The sequence below is a fragment of the Anopheles marshallii genome, chromosome 3 (assembly GCF_943734725.1).
Source record: "Anopheles marshallii chromosome 3, idAnoMarsDA_429_01, whole genome shotgun sequence".
Lineage (NCBI taxonomy): Eukaryota > Metazoa > Arthropoda > Insecta > Diptera > Culicidae > Anopheles > Anopheles marshallii.
In genome coordinates this window covers 33,590,409-33,608,711 of record NC_071327.1, presented here as the reverse complement: position 1 = coordinate 33,608,711, position 18,303 = coordinate 33,590,409, and the positions used below count along the sequence as shown (strand labels likewise).

Below are 18,303 nucleotides of genomic sequence, written 5' to 3'. Positions count from 1 at the left end.
GGGAAGAAAGCGCTCGCTCAAAGCAAAAACCTCCACACGGGCCAGCACACGGACGGAAAAGTGCACCACTGCAACAAATTGATGCAATTTTTTATTTAATTAATTCCACTTAGTGTTTGTTTATTGCACAAAAATGTCGTCAACGGGTGAACAATGCCATTCGCCGATACGTTTGGCACGTTGCACAACCCAGCGCCGAGCGATGAAACCAAAAACCGTGGCGAAAGGAAGCTTAAGAATATTATATTTTCCATCCATTCCCTATCGTTCCGGCTCCAGAATCGTTCTGGAATCGGTTCTCGGGAGCGACTAGGAAAAATGGAACACGTTGTTGTTTTCGGTTCTACAAAGAACAAAGAATCATGTCTTAATCCCAGCTGTCTGTCGGGATGTGCGGCGCTTCGCTGTGTTTCGCTTTTTTTAAGCTTGTGATTATGTTTTTGCAGCGTCCATCCATTCATTTGTTCCTGATATAGGATACCAGTAGTACAATGAAGACTTGTGAACATTGGAGAGATTTTATAGGGCCAGAAGTTTCAGTTCCTTAATCAAGCGATATGATGATGGTGATAAATTTTTAGTACCTTGATAGAATAATGATAACAGAGCTTCTCCGGGGTGGCTTTCGACATGAACAATGTGCTATGTCGAATTAAAGTATCAATGGTTCAAATTCTGTAAAATAACATTACAAATATACAAATATTTCGTTTTTCTTGAGATTTGTAACGAGAATTTCAATTGTACGTCCATATGTTCATCGCTCTATCAGAAAGATGTTGATAAGTTTATTGATAAAACATTATCGTTTAACTATTATGTCCAGGGTCGTTATGTTTCTCTTCCAGATGATAGCACATTCTCCACCACATGCTGTAGGCATTCCGCCTTTCCCGTTAACGCGTTAATGCGTGACCAATTTTGTCGTCGTCTCAAAAGTTTCTAATCCCACCACATCTCTACTCCCCCACTTAGGGACAACGGGAACCCACAGGGAACCGAAATGTATAGATACATTCACGCGCGGCCATTTTAATGGACGATCGTAAAACAAAATATTATTCCATCCAAAGAATCAATTAGTCTCTTACTGGGGCTTGTTTTTGTAAGCGTAACTGCTCGCCGTTAGGTATTGTTTCGCTGAGCGTGTCCCCAATCCTCGTCCCAAACCTTTTTCAATAATTGGGTCGACTGGTGACCGTGGCAACGGTTCCACAGATATTCCACCCGGTCAAGGGGACGCACCCATAAAACGCACGAGAAAGCAGGTCCATGCGACTGCGAACCCCTAATGGAAGAATCATCCCGAGAGCGACAGCAGTTTTATGTTGCTCGGTTGAATGTTATCATCAATGTCGCTTAATAAAATGTCTTTGTTTCGAGGCAGAAATTTAGTGACGCCAGCACGCTGCAATAATTTTGTCTTATTTTTATCTAATTTGATGTGTATTTGGGTTGGTGGATAGTATCGGCGGATGTTTATCTCCCAGATCATACTGTTTTTTTACTGTCATCCTTTTCCCAAGTTTTTTTTCCTAGCATTCATCTCAGACGGATGATGTTTCGTTGGTGTGGTTTTGTTACGAAAACTCAACAGCAACGAGAGCAGATTGGTTCCCAATTTTACATGCTCACAAAAAATTGCGTTGAACGATTCAATAGCGACAAATACCGTTGTCCATAGATAGTCCTTAATTTATAGTGCTGGTGGAGGCGCCTGGTGCTTTGTACGGGTGAGCGTCTGACATTCGAAGGACGTTATGGTCGCACTCGAACAAATTTATATAGCAATAAAGAAAGGACGGAAAATTAAACTGAATATAAAAAAGCCATGTAGCAAGCAGGTAAAACATTCATTGGAAAGTGGAAGGAAATATAATAACACTGTGTTCCTGTGTTTCATGCTTTGCAATATTTAAAAATGCCCTATTTAACAATATTTTGAGTCTAATGCATGAAAATAAACACCAAAGAATGGTCGAAATAATATATGACTTCAATACAATATGATAGTGAGAGTTGCTTGAGTTTTTACTCGTTTACATACGATACGAAAATTTACCAAATCAATTGAAACCAAACTTATTGACTGCTACTTATTTTTATACTTATTAACACAGGAAAACGAGCACAAAACATTCGCCCTGAAGAATCATGGCCAGTAGTTATGCAAATTTTGAATAATATATTGTCACAATTATTAACTCAAACACACCAATGCCAGGGTTAATTCAATCACGATCTAGATCCTTGTTATTTTTCCATTACTTTCACATAGTTCATAATAGCTGCAAAACATGCATACATATTTTACCCAAACTTCGCTTGAGTAGAAAAAAAAAACAAACTGCTACTAAATTATTTTGACTACACTTTGGTAAACTATTTATTCAAATCCTTCGGCTATGACAGTATGGCACACTGCACCAGGCACGGCAACCAATTCAGCACCAGACATCAAATGTATAAGAATCGATACGAGGTGCACTCTCTCCGGGTCTATGCATACACATGTCCCGAACGAAGGGAAACTGCATAAAAAGAGGGTAATTCAATTTTGCCATTTTCACCTAGCACCGCAGTGAAACGCGGCTGTGGCTGTTGCTGACGTATGCAATGACACTCTGTCATGCTCATTCAAACAGGCAGGAGCGGATGGAAAAATAGCACACCAACGAAGTCATATTTGACTAAATAATAAATTTCATTTTCGTACCGTTCGCGTCTCGGTGCAACTATTTTCCGAAACTGCATCGCATCGCTGTTGGTTTTGGGCGAATCAATCTATCAGAGTCGATCACGGTTAGGTTGAGGAGAAGCATATGTTTTCCATCTGTTCAATCTCTTTTATTCGCACTCGTCTAGCAAGGGTTTAGACGTTTTTCGTAGTTATCTCTGGTTTAGGCATATCACACATTATATTGGGTTTAGTTAGGTTATGTGTTCTTTTGATGTGAATGAATGGAATGAATTAAGATCGAAATGCTCTAGTAGTTCGATCTTCAACGAAATTGACTTAAACTTTATTTAATTAGTCATCTATCCATTAAACTCTCTAAATTTCCATAAAATACCCAAACAGAAATAAAACCAGCTTTCTCGTACAATGAAATTTGAGTCGAAAGTCTTGGTTTAATACATTATAACACTTTTTCTAATTTCTAGAATAAGCAATTATCAACCAATGTCATTTGATGCAAAAACAGGATATTAACACAACCAACGTCACAAAAAATCAAAATCAATAATAAAGGGTGTTACTTAGTAGGTTTTCTGTTTCTCGCTCATCGTTTCACTGCTCTCTGTTTTTATTTACCCATGAACCGTACATTGTCCAAACCGTTAATATTGTATTTATTTATTGCAAACGACAACAAAACTCATATTTACTCAATTCAATTTTCGATGCGTGTATTTTGCATTTCTGATTCATATTGTGAATGGCACGAAAAACCATATCAAAACATGAAAAATGAATACGCAATCACCCGAGAGAAGCGAAAAATAAATCATATCGAGAGCATATTTTGTTTTTATTTTTAGAAAGAATCTGAATTTGCGTCATTTTGCTAGAATGATTCGCAAAATGGTTGCCATTTTTTATTTGTTTCGTTTTTGCATGGTTTCAAAATAATCCTATGCATCTGATAGTCGCTATGCCGTTGTTACGGCCCGTATCGTAATCCATCTTAAATATAAGGCTATGGCGAAAGGAGGAATGCAAAGTTTTGTGCAACTGTTCAATTTTTAAATGTTTAAATAATCAACATGTTTATACTGTTTGAAGCATTCCAGCGCGAAGTGAATTTTTGTGTACACTCTTTATGGAGCAGTTTTTTTTGTTTTTTTTTTTTACACCGTTGGCACGGTCGTTTACGCGCCTTTTTAAAATGCATGAATATTTCCTTGTGGGTTGCAAATATAATGCTTTTCATGAATTCATTTATTTTGAAAATTGAACAAAGAACAAAAAATCATTTGCTGTATCATGCAAAATGCTAAATACTTTCGCACTGTTTGTTCACGTTTTGTTCCTCAAATGTCGTGATAAATATTTTAATTTCGTTTCTTTCTTAATCATTAGCTATATTTAATTTTATTTTTGTGTCTGATAAAGCTTTCAATTCTTGTTTCAATATTTACTTCATTTCTTTATTTAATATTCCATTGTAACAATTGCATAACATTTAATGGTTTTAAAGCTGCAGCGTTATGATTAAGTAATTTATATATAAGACATGTATTCATTGCTTCAATTTTGGCGAATAATCATCGTGTTGTCAGATCCATTTACATCGTTTTGTTTTCGATATCCACTATGCAAATAGCTTTGATTATTTTGGCAGAACATTCGATTCGAAAATTTCTCCATCAAAGTTTGTCACAAAGTAATCAAAAAGCGTCGACTTAATTTCGATCTCCCAAGGTGTTCTATTTACCGTTCTATTAACCGGCACAAGTCATTGCTTTTGTACGTGTGCTTCAGTACATACGTAACTCCGTCCGGTAAGCTCACCTCACGACATTCGCTAATACTTGGGTAGCAGTATGCCACACGAAAAGGTGGCGACAAAGGAGAGTATGTTGAGAAATAACAACAGCTACGAAAATTTTGTGTGGCCTGCTGCGTCTTCCAAGAGTTCGTTGGTACAGGAAGCACAAGAAAATGTATCTATTCAGCAGAAGAAGAAAAACCAAAGAACTTTCAAATTGAACCCGTATGGTGGTGGTTTCTTTTCGGCTAGCTTTATAGTGTTCCTGTGATGTTGGTGGCTCCAGGCAACCAGAACCTCCTCAGAAACGGATGGGGAACAAACGAATCGAAGTCAGAAATCATGGTAGTAGAAAATGGATTTTAAATTGTTTCAAATTGTGCTGCCTCCTGCACTTCTTGGTGCGCTACCCAAGAAGGAGCGCCAATCGCAAAACCGTGCCCAGAAAACCCGATGTCTTTAGCTCGATGCCATGCGGCGATTGCAATTGCACCGAATCAACCTCAGCTGGAGCGCGAACGCGGTTCGATGGATATCTATGTTTGGATATGAGATTTGTACCGGCCCACACCACATTCTTGGCGTTCGTTCTCGCAAAAACCAACGCTGTCTCTGCGCGTGAACCGTTTCTTTCTCGTTTGACCCATGCTGGGAATGGGACATAATGGATGCATTTCCACCGAACACAGACCGGGGTTTTGGGTAACGAGCGAACAATGTGTGTGGTTTTTCCTATTTCAACTTTTTATTTCTTTCTCCTGCTATTTTTGTGATTTTCCTCCACCGTGCGATCGATGGGCAGCACGATATCCACAGCACAGTTCGTTGTGTAACTGCAATTACCGTGGATCGAACCGAAACGGAAGGAAAATCGAAATTTATCGTTCTCGTTTTCCATTAGTGGTCACTGGTGCTCGGAGCCGGTCCGAACCGGAACCGTTTTCGAGTGACATATGCACGACATCGAGGAACGTACAGTTCGTTGGTATGAAATTAAAATATTTGCCCCCAATCGTACGCCTTCCGGTTTTTGTTACATTTGATGGACGTTTTGTTTGTGATACACACGAGATTGTTTGTTGATTGGTACGAAACATTCTAACGAATTATTTTTGGTCCTTTTATGCTCTCATTTTAGTTACTAAATTCATCAAAACAGGTATTGCCGACAAGAACGACTACCCGCTCTATTTCGAGAAGGTTATCTATGAGGCGGACATCGACGAAAATGTGGAACTCAATCACAACTTTCTTAACGTCACCGCAAAGACACACGGTGAGGGTAAGTATTACTAATTTTCCAATCACTTCATATGATAGACGCTAAAAGTTTAATGTTCAATCCCACTGTTAAATGTTTTACAGATACTTTAAATGCATATTTAAAGAGGAACTATCTTAAAATAACGTCAACTTTCACACCGTACACTCAGAATATCCCACGAGACTTAAAAGCTGTTACGTAGTATGAAGTTTCACGATGCTTTTTCTCACCCATACTTAGGGCTTCCCATAGTCGTGAAAGAATCCCGTAAGGAAACACACGAAAATGTTTTGCAAATATTTGCGTCTTAATTCAGATCCTTTCCCTTGAGCCAAAAAACGCACAAACAGGAATATACAAAAAAAGTCTTCTAACGTCAGACGGCTTCCGGGATGGGAACAAGCTATTACTCCCTCAACTTTCCTTAGTGCCTTTGGTTTATCCATGCCCGAAGGAAAAACCATACGAGTATGTGCAAAACGTTATGTTTTCTCCTTTTGACTTGTGTCCTCAAGAACCGAGTGGTGTGTCTTTTTTAGTTTTTATCCCTTGAGAAGTTCCAGTGTAATGCATTTACCGGGAACATGTACAGCGCTTTCGCATGACGCATTTATTCCCACTGCTCGACAACATCCATATGCAGTACTAGCAGGTCGTATGAAAGAAAACACAACTTTAAGTATGTTTACTTCTTCCTCTTAAGCTAACGCTACTGCTATAGTGAAGCACTGACTTCTAAACTACCCCAAAGCTTGAAAGCTCTTGGAGCAAAATGTTTTCTCCTCAACAAAAGCGTTAGATGAGCGTTTGAATAGGCGATATTTTTGTATTTTCATTTTGGATTTTTTAACTTCTGCTTAAATCAGCTGAAAAAAATCTCATAACTTCAAACGAGGGTATGCATTCATCTTTTACATAGTAGGTCGTTTAAATTGGTTCAGGTCTTTTAGTAGTTTGGATGTTGTAAAACTATGCTGCAAACAATGTTCTCAGCCGTTTACTTTTACAGAGTATACACCAAATAACGATCAACCATAATCAACTTCCAAGTATCTCTTTAACCACCGTATTATACGCTTCAGTATAAAGATGTGTTAGGCTGGCACTTAGACCATGTTCTACCACTTTCGATCATACCCTTCTAAAGTTTCTCGTCAAGCGAAAACAATAAACCCAATGTGAGTGTCCGTATCTAAAAATCTTCCTTTAAAAGCCCTGTGCCATGCATCATTCGAATGATACGCCAAAACTTTATTCCATTTCTCCCTTCGAAACAGGACACCGAAACAGGGGTGGGATGCTTGAGGTTTTAAAGTGAACTGTACACACAGTATACACGCGGTGAAATCGTAGAGGTCGTCAGTTAAGTTGACTTCAAACAGAACAGCGTTGGCAAGCGAACGCAAGGCATAACATTCTTTCGCTCAAGCTAAGGACCCGGACCAAGAAAGGCAAATATTTACCGCTGATGAAACGCTGTACAGCTTCCCACGTTCTACAGAGTCGGTATGCGCTGGGACATCTTACACGCAGATGCGATCAGTGTGCGGAATGTTCATGGAAGGCTGATGGTGAATTCTTTTACCGTTCCTAGTGAGCGCACTCGCATATCAGCTGCGTTGCTTTAGTCTTTCATTTTCCTGCCATGGCACTAATTTTGATAAAGCCCCCCACGCCCGAAACAAAGTGCTACACAAAGTGGGACACGCCATGAATCCATGAATTCATTCACCATTCGACCACAAATACTAACGCAAATGGAAGCTTATTTCCGTGGATGGAGGTGGCAGGAACCCCAAACAAAAAAGTGGTGTAGAAAATCTGATCACGGTGGGAAAATCTCACCAACCGAACGTTGTCGGTTTGGTCATGTGCTGCGCTAGTTCGTTGTGGGAGAGGAAGGTAAAAGAGCGAGGCCCTTCAGAGTCAATTTATTTCGATTTCATTTGAATTTCGAAGCAACTTCCGCTTGCTAAACCAGCCCCCAAGTATGATGGGAAATATGCTACAAGAAAAAGAATTTCTATTCCCCCATTTTGTTTTGCTTCTTTTACGTCACGACCCTGATGGCGACAATGATCGGGCCGGGAACGAGAAAACATTTGGGCAGGGACAAAGAGCGAAGGGTGTAACAAGGAAATACGATTCGATTGGATTATTAGCGCGAAAGCTTTCCCCACTGTGCGTGGTAGCGTGGCAACTCAATTCCAAAAGAACCACGCTAACCGTGCCCCTTTAGAAATGGCAAATATCGAAGCAAGCAAACGAGTAACACACCAAGAAACAATTTCTTTCGTTCGCCGCGGCTTAACGCTAGCAACTGACTCGATTGCGTTTCCACAATCATCAAAACCTTCTGGTAAGAGCAGTCTACGGGACTCTCTCCACCTCCATGCACGACTTCGATAGCGAAATCGATGAACAGAATCAAGCCGGCATCACGATATTAAAGAAATGGAGCGAACCCGTGGTAATGGGACACCCGGTCGTTGTCGTGTAGACGTCGAGGTCGAGGCTTGGCATTAATTCAATAAATTAATCCCTTTACGAAAGTCACTCAAGGCCATGACCATAGTCGCAGCAAAATTCTATTTTTACTTCGACGCTGTCCGCGGTAAAAACGCCGCCAGATCAAGCGATTTTTCAATCAGTATAACTTTTCAATCCACTTGCCAATTCCAGGGCTAATGGTAGCCGCTTTGGTTAAGCTTGGCTGGCTTAACGATGGCCTTTCGATAGTAAGAAAAAAAAAAAACGGGACACAAATTGATTTCGGGAATAGCTGTGCACCGACAAGACTGAGGACTTGTTTTGCGCTGGCTCAACCAGGGACAAGGATTAAAATGCTATATCCCTTTCGAGCTGCGGGGCAATAAACAAATCGCCCCAGTGCTTATGCCACGGTACCGTGAAATGAAACCCGGAACCCAAACAAGTTGTCAATTCCGGATCCAAACAAATTAGGTCGTGCTTTCTTTGATGTGGATTGAGCTCGGATTATGATTTGTGGAACATTTTTATGTATTTTTTATTCCACCGTGGAATCGTTTCTTTGCTTGGGAACTGGTGCTGAAACGTGTTGCGTGCCTGGGAAGCGGAATCGGTACGACACAAATTAATGGCCGTATAATTAACCAGTTCTTAGCTAGCTTTACAACCTGTTAAGCGTACTTATCCTACCAAGCATCAAATAGGCTTATATGCTTTGTTTGTGATGTAGCGGCTTTCGGGCAAATATGAAATTACGAAACATTTCCTAGAAGAGCTTCGATACGACCTGCAAGCCAAGAGTGGTGGTCGCTCAGCCAGCACTGATGTACTGTGGTATGAATATTTTTATACCTGACTTATCGGTGTTTAACCGTCACTCATTTTGAATGATTATGTTATAGATAAACAAAGAGAAATTTAGCTGGGGCTCCATGGTATCCATAGTATGATATAAGCTTTAAAATATGGTTAGAAAAATATCTTTAGACATTTTGAGATTGGATAAAGGTCAACACTCATCCAGCACTGGTACATCATATGGGCACTCTTTGCATATTGTTTTGAAAACTTCAAACGACTGAGTATAAGCATATCTGCCATAAGCTGATCTTTGTAATGCAATTACTCAACTCAATTTAAGATACACACAGGAGGTAAAGCACAGAATCACCTGATTTACCAATCGGCTATGGATGCTGTTGCTTGTCTTTGTAAGCACACTCCTATTTTGAGTATAAACCAGTTCTGAACAAAACTAGGAACATATTAATTTACCTTCCTCGTATGGAAATGACTCAAAACTTTCAGAAAATTGACGTTTCTGATTTAACCTGACGTTTAGAACAAGTTATGATTGTAAATGTAAACATAGTTAATAATGCATACTATGAACGATTAAAGGTCTTGCTTCTATCAAGATTGCTCAGACAATTCAAACTCAAGATTCTTTTGAAATTTAAAAATGCAAACTTCTAAGAGTTGTTCGTTATTGCGGTTGTTAAAGTGGAACCAAATAAATAACGTTTGTAAATCATTTTTCCGAATATCATTAACCATTGGTAGGATTGTCATATACATTGCGGCTTGGATGGAGGACGACTAGGCAACTGTAAGCTAATTCGTTTGATTGACAACTTAGTGTCAACTGTTCAACGACTAGAAAATCAACTCACTCGTACAAAAGGTAATGTTGACTTCCAGCTTGCAAGAACACAGTTTCAATTGAACAAGTTTATTTGCAACTTGATGAAACACGAAACCTTAATAGTAAAAATATCCCAAAAATGTTCTCTCTCGCTCTTTTGCTTGGAAGTATTCATAATTACGTTACGTTCGCGATGAGAAATGCACGCAAATGCTTGTTACAGTTTCACGTGGAATTACAAATTCATTCATCAGTTTCGAGGTAAACAACAGCATCTCAGCCTAACCATCTGGCCGTTACGGTGGTTACGTACGTGTGGTACTTCTTTACCCACTTTGCCACGCACCACGCGTAACTGCGTTGTTTCTTCGAGTGGATCGGAATAAAATCACTCGTGCTAAATTAAATTTCCTTTCCCGCAACTTCTGTCCATTCATTCACGAGCCTCCCCCGGCAAAGCGTGTTTGCGCACTAGCAGCAGGCAGTGTGCCCACGCTAAACCCATCCAATTAACTTCAAACAAGGTAAGTCAGCTCGAGGAATTGGTTACCATGTTCGGGCGGTAAATGTAAACCCTGGGCAGAGCCGAGGACCGAGTTCAACACACGACACGTACCTACGATAGACACCAAAAGTTCAGCGCAACAGGCGTCGGATGCTACACGCACACGGGCTCTTAATATACCGCTCGTGTCTTTAGGAAGCAAACAAATGTAAACATTCTGATGAAGCGCATGGAGAACCTTGCCGGTAGAAATCAGGCACCAGCTTGTGTATTAATTATGTACAAGTCGAATAGTAGTAACATGTTTCAGATTGTTTCAAGTATGCTGCTGAAAGAAAGGTACACAATCTTGGCCCAATTTTGTTGCAACGCTTTTGCAGCGTAAGGAGCGCTGCAGTGGGAAAATTTCTTAAGCCAACACTCATGCTGGCATCATCTCCGCCTCGTGCTCGTGCTCTTGAGCGCTACGCTTGCAGCAAACTTCGGAAGCTTGCAACAAAAGCGGAAACATCAGCGAAAATAAAAAGGATTACGCCGATCTTGAGATCGGCTCCGGCGGTTGTAGTTCGTCGTAGTTTTACCAGCACACAAAGGTAGGCACCTTTGTGATGGGGTGCTACAGTCAACAGAGTCTATCGTGGCTTGGATTGCAAATTGAGGCAAGTGTACCGTTCACTTGGAAAACGCTTGCAGCTGTACAAACATATCAGCATGTATTTAAAGATGGACGTATATTTTAATTAAACTAAACCGTAATAATACTCGTTTGTATCATCTGCACCGTGAAAAGGATACCGCCTAGGCAACCTAACTTCATAATTAGTTTGCTACATCTCATCCTTACGGCCATGTCGTCATGTTTCATTTGATCAGCGAACCTTCTGCACCGGTGATGAGAATTGAGTGAAAGGATTCCGGATGCTTGAAGAGAATATGCTACATGTGTCCTGCACGGTAACGTGTTCGTGTGTGCACATACACCCATGTGGTGCTGTAAACATTCTCATTCAAGCTAACTTGACGCTCGTTAGCTCCTCGTTGATTGAACCAACCAGCGTTAAGGAATCAAACAAATCATTCTAGAGCCATGTCGGGTCTTGATATTTATGAAACGGATCCTTGCTTTGAAAAGCAACTGCTCACCCCGATCCCGAGGTTGGGAGAAAATGGTATATCTGATGCCCACACCCTTCAGCAATTGGAACGTACTTCTGTGAGCTGGAAATTGTCCGCTCCGCTTCTCCATTTCCACGACCTTCCGATTCTGATTGGGCACCTAAAATTTCATTTCGATCTTCATTACAACCGGACCAAAAGCTCATAACCCTTGTCGGATCCGTACCGTTGTGCCGCAAGTTCGCCCGGAATTTAGTGTACCCAGATTCCATGGGTCATAATCAAAAACTCTCGCAAGGATGTTGGGTTACTGAGCAGCGAGCACCGTGATAGCAACCGGGACCCCGAAAACGACCATCATATCCGGTAACGATACAAAATATCACCATCAAAAGCTGGCGGAAGTGAAATCGTCGTCTTGCCAGCGTCAACTCCTTCATGATGTCCCGCACTCGTAATCTTTAGTGGCCTTCCAGCATCAACTTCCTTGCCGTGCCGTAAGAAATGCCACGGAAGACAGTACGCCGGAATTCGGTCTCGTAGCAAGTGGTTTCTGCCCGGCAACTTCCGGGGCTTGACAATTTCTCTCGCTCACGATGTTTGTGGCTTTCCTGGTCAGCATGGTTTGGGGTGGGGTTTGTAGGGTCGCCTGTTTCAGCAAAACAGATTTTCCCAGCACCAAAAACACGCTCACTCTCGAGGTGCGTTCGGTCGGGCGATGACTTGCCGGAATCAGAAATGACTTTCTCGTCCTTGGCAAATCTCGGCTGGCAAGTAGATTAAACGCTATAGTCTGCAGTGAATATCGTACTAATACGTACTTGTCCTTTCGTGTTCGGTTGGTGGTGTTGGCGACATGGGCTACGAAGCCGAAATGAACTTAGAAGACGCTGCTTTGCTGTGCTCCGGTGCCAACCGGAAGAACACGATGGATGACTTTGCAGCGCACTCGGATAAGCATGGTGTGCCTTTCCCTACCGACCGGCAACCACACCACACCACTCCCACCACGATCAAGATCCACGGTTTCACAAGACAGTTTTTGGCAGAAAGTTTATAATTACGAAAACTGCTCCCGCTGTGAAGGAAAGCCAGAAAGGATTATGCCCCCGGAGCGGACAAGGTTTTACTGCTCTGCCCTCCCCAGAAACAAACGATGTGACGATGGGATTAGTGTTTGTGTTACCCGCAGGGCACTAAAGACCGGGTTTTCCTCCCTCCAACAAACCGTACAACTTGTACCAACTTACTTCCTTGCCATCAACAGTGTCCGTGCGCAGAAAAAGCTTAAAACGAGCATTGCGAGATAGCGAATATAATCTCATGTAGCTACCGGGCCCAAGCTTTTCTGCCCGCCGGGTAGTGAACCGTGCGGCGGAAGTATTCACGGTATTAATTAAAAGCAAACGGTACAGTAGAGTGAAATGGAACAAAACAGAAAAAAATAATACACAAGAATTCATAAATATGTGTCCCAGGAAGCAGGAGCCTGTTAATGTGCACGGAATTCCTGCGAGTGTATGTGCTGACAGCAGTACGAAATTATGGCAAATATTGATCAGCATGTCATCACAAATCTTTTACTGCTTCGCATAAGTTATTTGCTATCTTGCAGGATAGATGAGATAATTTGTTGCCAACATCATCAACCATGTGCTGGCAATGACTGTTTAAGTTGATATTCACTTTTCATCACTTAAAAACAGGCGTCTGTACATTCGTAAAACACATCCAAAGTCACATTGTATCACATACTGCTTTTCGTTGGTATTTGCTTCGAGAGCATGAAGTTTTTCTTGTTTTGAAATAATATTTACAGAATGTGCCTTCCGACAAACCGATCGAAACTAACAGCAGCAACCTTCGTATTTGAAGGGTACACATATCCTTCAGAACGACACTCAGGGTATGTGTTTGTTTTCGACCCGAACCGAAGACAAACATGAGTGTCTAACATGAGTTGATTTTGTTGCAATCTAACAACATTCAAACAGAGGGTAGAGCTCATAGGTGCTCTCACCTATTGGCTGTAGTTGCCCCTGAAAGGCATCATAACCTTACGGTACACAATTTTCACAGTTTTTAAACAGACAAGAAGGAGCCCGTTTAAAGAATGAACCCGGAATACCTAATGTTTATTTTAATTACACCCCAAGGAAGCGGCATCATACTTGATTCGTGATTTTTTTACCGTAACTCGGCAGAATGAGGTGATAGCCTCCTAACACGATTTAATTACACGCAATGTAGATGGTTCATAAAGGTTAAGGTGCTAACAGCACGGCTTGTTTTTGTCTCGCCTGTCTCTAGATGCCGTTACGCATTGAACCACTCTTCATGGGGAGGGGTGAATAACTTTCCCACGCATTCTTTCTTCATTTTCTCGACCCCGGGACGTGTCTTTTTACACAAGTGGAACCACTTATCGCTATCTACCATGTAACACCTGCGACATCTTTGGCACTCTCTCGCGATAGAGCCATTCTTTTGTCATTGTCGGAACGGTTTGGTATGCTAATCACAGAAAACTAAAACTAGCACAAATACACACAGGTGCAGGACGTTTGTGCTGCTTCCATCGACCACAGCTGAAACAAAGAGGAGAAAAAATATGACTGAAAAAACAAAAAAGAACCCACCACAGCAAATAATGGAAACGCCAAAGACACGCTTCCGAACTTTTCCACAATCTCTCACTCTGGTGCCCTCCCTTTCATTGGCATGTCTTTATGGAAAGCGTATCCATTGTCGTTCTGTCGTCGCCACCATTCCACCGACGAAACGTAAAGCAGCGCCTTTACGCGAATGGTAATTAGAAAACTGATTTAAAATGATAATTACTTCATTAACTATTACTTTGTACGTGAAATTAATTAGAATCTTAAAGCGTGGAAGAGCAAGCGACGGGGAAGAAAAACTATGCAATTTTCCACCATCGACTATTTTCATGTATGTTTCACCAACAATGTACAACGATGCTATTGCTGAATACAGCCTCCTGTGTATGAGCTAGTGTTGCTTGTTTGTGGGACTCCTGACGGCAGCATAAAACTGTCAGGTTTAATGATGGGGCGAACTTTACTTACTGTTGAGTGAAACATGCTTGCGATGTTTAATTATTGCCAGTAGCTACAACAATTTTTACTTCGAAAGTTAACAAAACAAATAGGAACTCTCTGAATAGTTATAATCAATTAGTCTTCTAGGAAAGTCAGTCTAGAAAAGTCTACTAGGAAAGACTACTTTCTTAAGATACTCCCGTTTGACATCTATTACTCCCATACTCCCAGCGTCATAAAACTATTTCGACAGAATTTAGGATATCCCTACATTACAAGTAACGCCTCTTTAAATTGGCACAGTCATTCGCCACTAAATGAACTGTCACTCTGATAAAAAGCCGAGCCGTCTTCATATTGTGGGAACAAGAAAAAAAATCATAATTTAGGAGCTGTTTCAGAGATGTGCTAGAAAAGATATAAGCATGACTAGAGTTTGGTTGGGTCAAGAATCAACAACTCATCAGAATGTCTGGAAAAAGTTTTAGTTCAAACAAAATCTACCATGCTGACAATTTTAAGAAAGTTCGCTAGACACTCACTTACACTCCCAAGATAACAAAACATACTCTTGTTTCCACTAGTATTTCAATCAAACCTATTAATTTGAAGCTTAATCAGCTTTTCCAACTTAGCGAAACAGATAACTTCTCATTTGAACAATAAAATAAAATTTCCACTACAAAGAACCTGCTGCTCGAATTGACAATAAATACTTTCCCCGTAAGTTAACAACTGGGACAGTTGAAAATGTCACACCGTGAGCAGCAAACCAGATGGAATGCCTTTGGCGGTTGGAAATCGAATCTTCCAATAATCCTTCCCCGTCGGTCTGCGTTGTCCCGCCGGTGTCCATTCCAGCATCAAATGGCGTGAAATGGAAGCATCTGTTTCGATGTCGTTGCCCGGTTGCCGATGTTGTACGCCGATGGAGTCTCCCGTTGTCCATCGCCCATCAGCCTGGCCCACGCGTGTCTGGGAAACGCTAAATTGAAATTATAAATCAACAGCCGTCGCCAAAAGGGCGATGTTTTAATTTAATTATTTTGATAACGATTTTCCGTTCCTGTGAATCGAATTTTCTTCGAAATGGGTGGGCGAAAAAGCAGCAGGAAGCAAACGACCGTTTGGATCCAGTGGGATGGGACGAGGATGGCAGGAACGTTACGCTGGTTGCGAACGAACAGGCACCATTTCGGCAGTGCCATTATTGAAGGAAGCGACCGGTGAAATGTGCTTATCGCTGAGGAGAGTCATGGGGGGATCCTCTTGAGGAGGGGAGATTTCGGTGTTCCTCCTTAGGGCATGCTGTTAAACTGGTTGTGCGTAGGAATGGAAACCCCAGGATGATTTTCCTGAGCTGTTTAATACACAGTTTAATAGTATCAAATATTCAATTTTCGATTTAAATTTGTTGGTTCATTTCAAAGCAATCACAATAATTGAGGGTTGGAAAAAGTATACTGTCAATCCAAAGTTAGCAAATTGAACTCATTCTCGGGTGCGTTTTAATCATTTACATGTTTTCGAAATATTTTTCACGTTGTGTAGCGCTACGTCTTCAAATACCATCTTAATTGCATCATTTCGACAACATCCTCGTAAGCACATATGAGTTTGCACGCTATTCAGCAACGGGAGCTTAAAATTCACCTGCAAAACCGTTTGATCAAATCTGTCCGTTGCGTAATTGCCGGAAGGCTAACATTCCAGTAATGTTTTTCACCGCAAGGCCTTGTATTTAACCTCAATCGTTACCATCGTCATCCATCAACGAAGCTTGCCGACTCGCAAGCGCAGCAGCAAAATTTCGCATCCGTCGCAAAATCGGCTGCCATTAATTAAGTATGCAATTATAATAATGACAGAGTATTATAATCATTTAATTAAATATCTCCACCTGGCATGGTGCGGTCCGTACGGCAACGGTACGGCAACCAAGCGAACTGTGGACGCAGCGAAACAATTCGCACCGTTTTCGATGCCGCTTGCTGTGTCTCAACCTTGCTTGGCGCTACGCTTTACAGTGAAACGGTGGCCTTCAACTTTGGGTTCCATCATGTTTCGCAGTACACAGGGTTGAGCATCACAAATTGTACGTCGCTTAATTCTGATTAAAATGGCATAATTTATTTTATTTACATTTGCATTTATGCTCTTCCCGCGGTGCCGGATGCAACGGAAGGGTGGTGTAAGGCCCATGCAGATTCGTGGTGTCCTGCTGCTGTCGCCTGCAAAACGTGCCCTGCAACTGCTACAGTACATCTCGGCAACGAATTTGTCGTAGACATACCAGCTACCACAACCAAGACGACGGGAGGCATTAATAACGCCCTTTCGCTGGTGTCTTTCACTGCCTGGTGGCACAGTGCCGTGATTTGCAAGAGCAGCGAACAAATCTTTCAACACTAATCCCGTAGCCACAAAGCTTCCCCTTCTTGCTACTGTCAGTGGGCGGCTTAGCACCAGCTAATGAGCTCTGCTAAACGGTGGCAAGTAGAAAATTGCAGAATAATACGAGCAATCAAGTGTGAATCTTTTACTACCACTGGCCCAGGCAAGCAAAACGCAAGACGCTATGCGACACAAGATGGCATTCGCCTCAGTATTGTGGTTATTTGCTGGAGGTTTTTGCTGAAACCATAAACGACTCGTTTCCTTATGCTGGCTGCTCTTTAATATTTGCTCATTTGGTTGTAAATTTTACTGTGGGCACAGTTTGCGGTTTGATGAAGTTTGGGAAGTAGTTTTCGTTTTTATTGGGGACGTCTTCGGGATGACATAGCATCCTGTGTGGGGGTTTAGCGTGCTACCGTCCGACCGGAAGCAATGGCTATCATAATAAACGAATTAGCAAAACTGCACCCAACGTGAGGGAGGTTTCGGCAAGCAAGAAGGGATGGTAAGTTATAAAACATAAAAACTGTATTACTCCCGGCGTACTGGAACGTTGCGTAAAACCTGTCGTCAAAGTGTCGTCTAAATTGCGGAGAATACGTTGACACTTATTTAATAGGTTGTTGCTCGGTTATAGTGCTTGTACAATAAATTTACACGCTTGATGATGGCATGTTGCAGAAAGGGAGCTGTTTTATGATAATTTGACTCTTTGCTTAATTGGATGTTGTGGCCATCATTGCCATATACTTATAAAAGTAGTCATTCCAAGCGTAATTCTCTTGTTTCATCGAAATAATTCCTCTCCATTGCCGTATATTTGAAATATGTAGAAATTGAGGTTAGGAAAATAGCTTTTGTGCACTTTCATCCACAATTTCCAAAAATATCTTCGATCGTTTCGATGAGCCCAGCCCGAACTGATTGAATTTCATGCCAGCTTTGATGTTTAATCACTAAATGCGCCAGTGGAGCGAAATTTGTCCCAGTGTCCTATAGGTTGGTCTTTTTCAAACACGCCAAAAATGAGCAGTTTGAGCCTTCTGTCGTCTGCCGAAGAATTTCGGAGACTATTTCCTTCCCACAGCCTCCCCCCGAGCGAAGATCCCTTCCGGTGGCATCCTAGCCAAGGAAACTTGTACTTTTGGGAGGCCCAGTGTGGTTTTTTTTTTTCTTCTCAGCACGCCCGTGTTATCAGATTCTGTTATAAACTTTACGAGTCCTCAATTTGCTCCCTCAACTCACCCGAATAGCGGAGGTTTTACGGGGTTGGTTTTTGCCCACTGCAAAGCGGTAGCCAATTCGTGGTTGGGAGGTGGAACTCAAAAGATCGA

General features: G+C 41.6%; 1 protein-coding gene across 1 annotated transcript in view; it reads left to right on the top strand.

Annotated features, from left to right (window-relative positions):
- Positions 1 to 18,303, top strand: part of LOC128713346 (neural-cadherin-like) — a 113,687-nt gene that overhangs the window by 50,315 nt on the left and 45,069 nt on the right. The window contains exon 2 of the mRNA XM_053808205.1: positions 5,632 to 5,775. Within this exon, the coding sequence (XP_053664180.1) occupies positions 5,632 to 5,775 (144 nt within the window). The remainder of the gene's footprint in view (positions 1 to 5,631; positions 5,776 to 18,303) is intronic.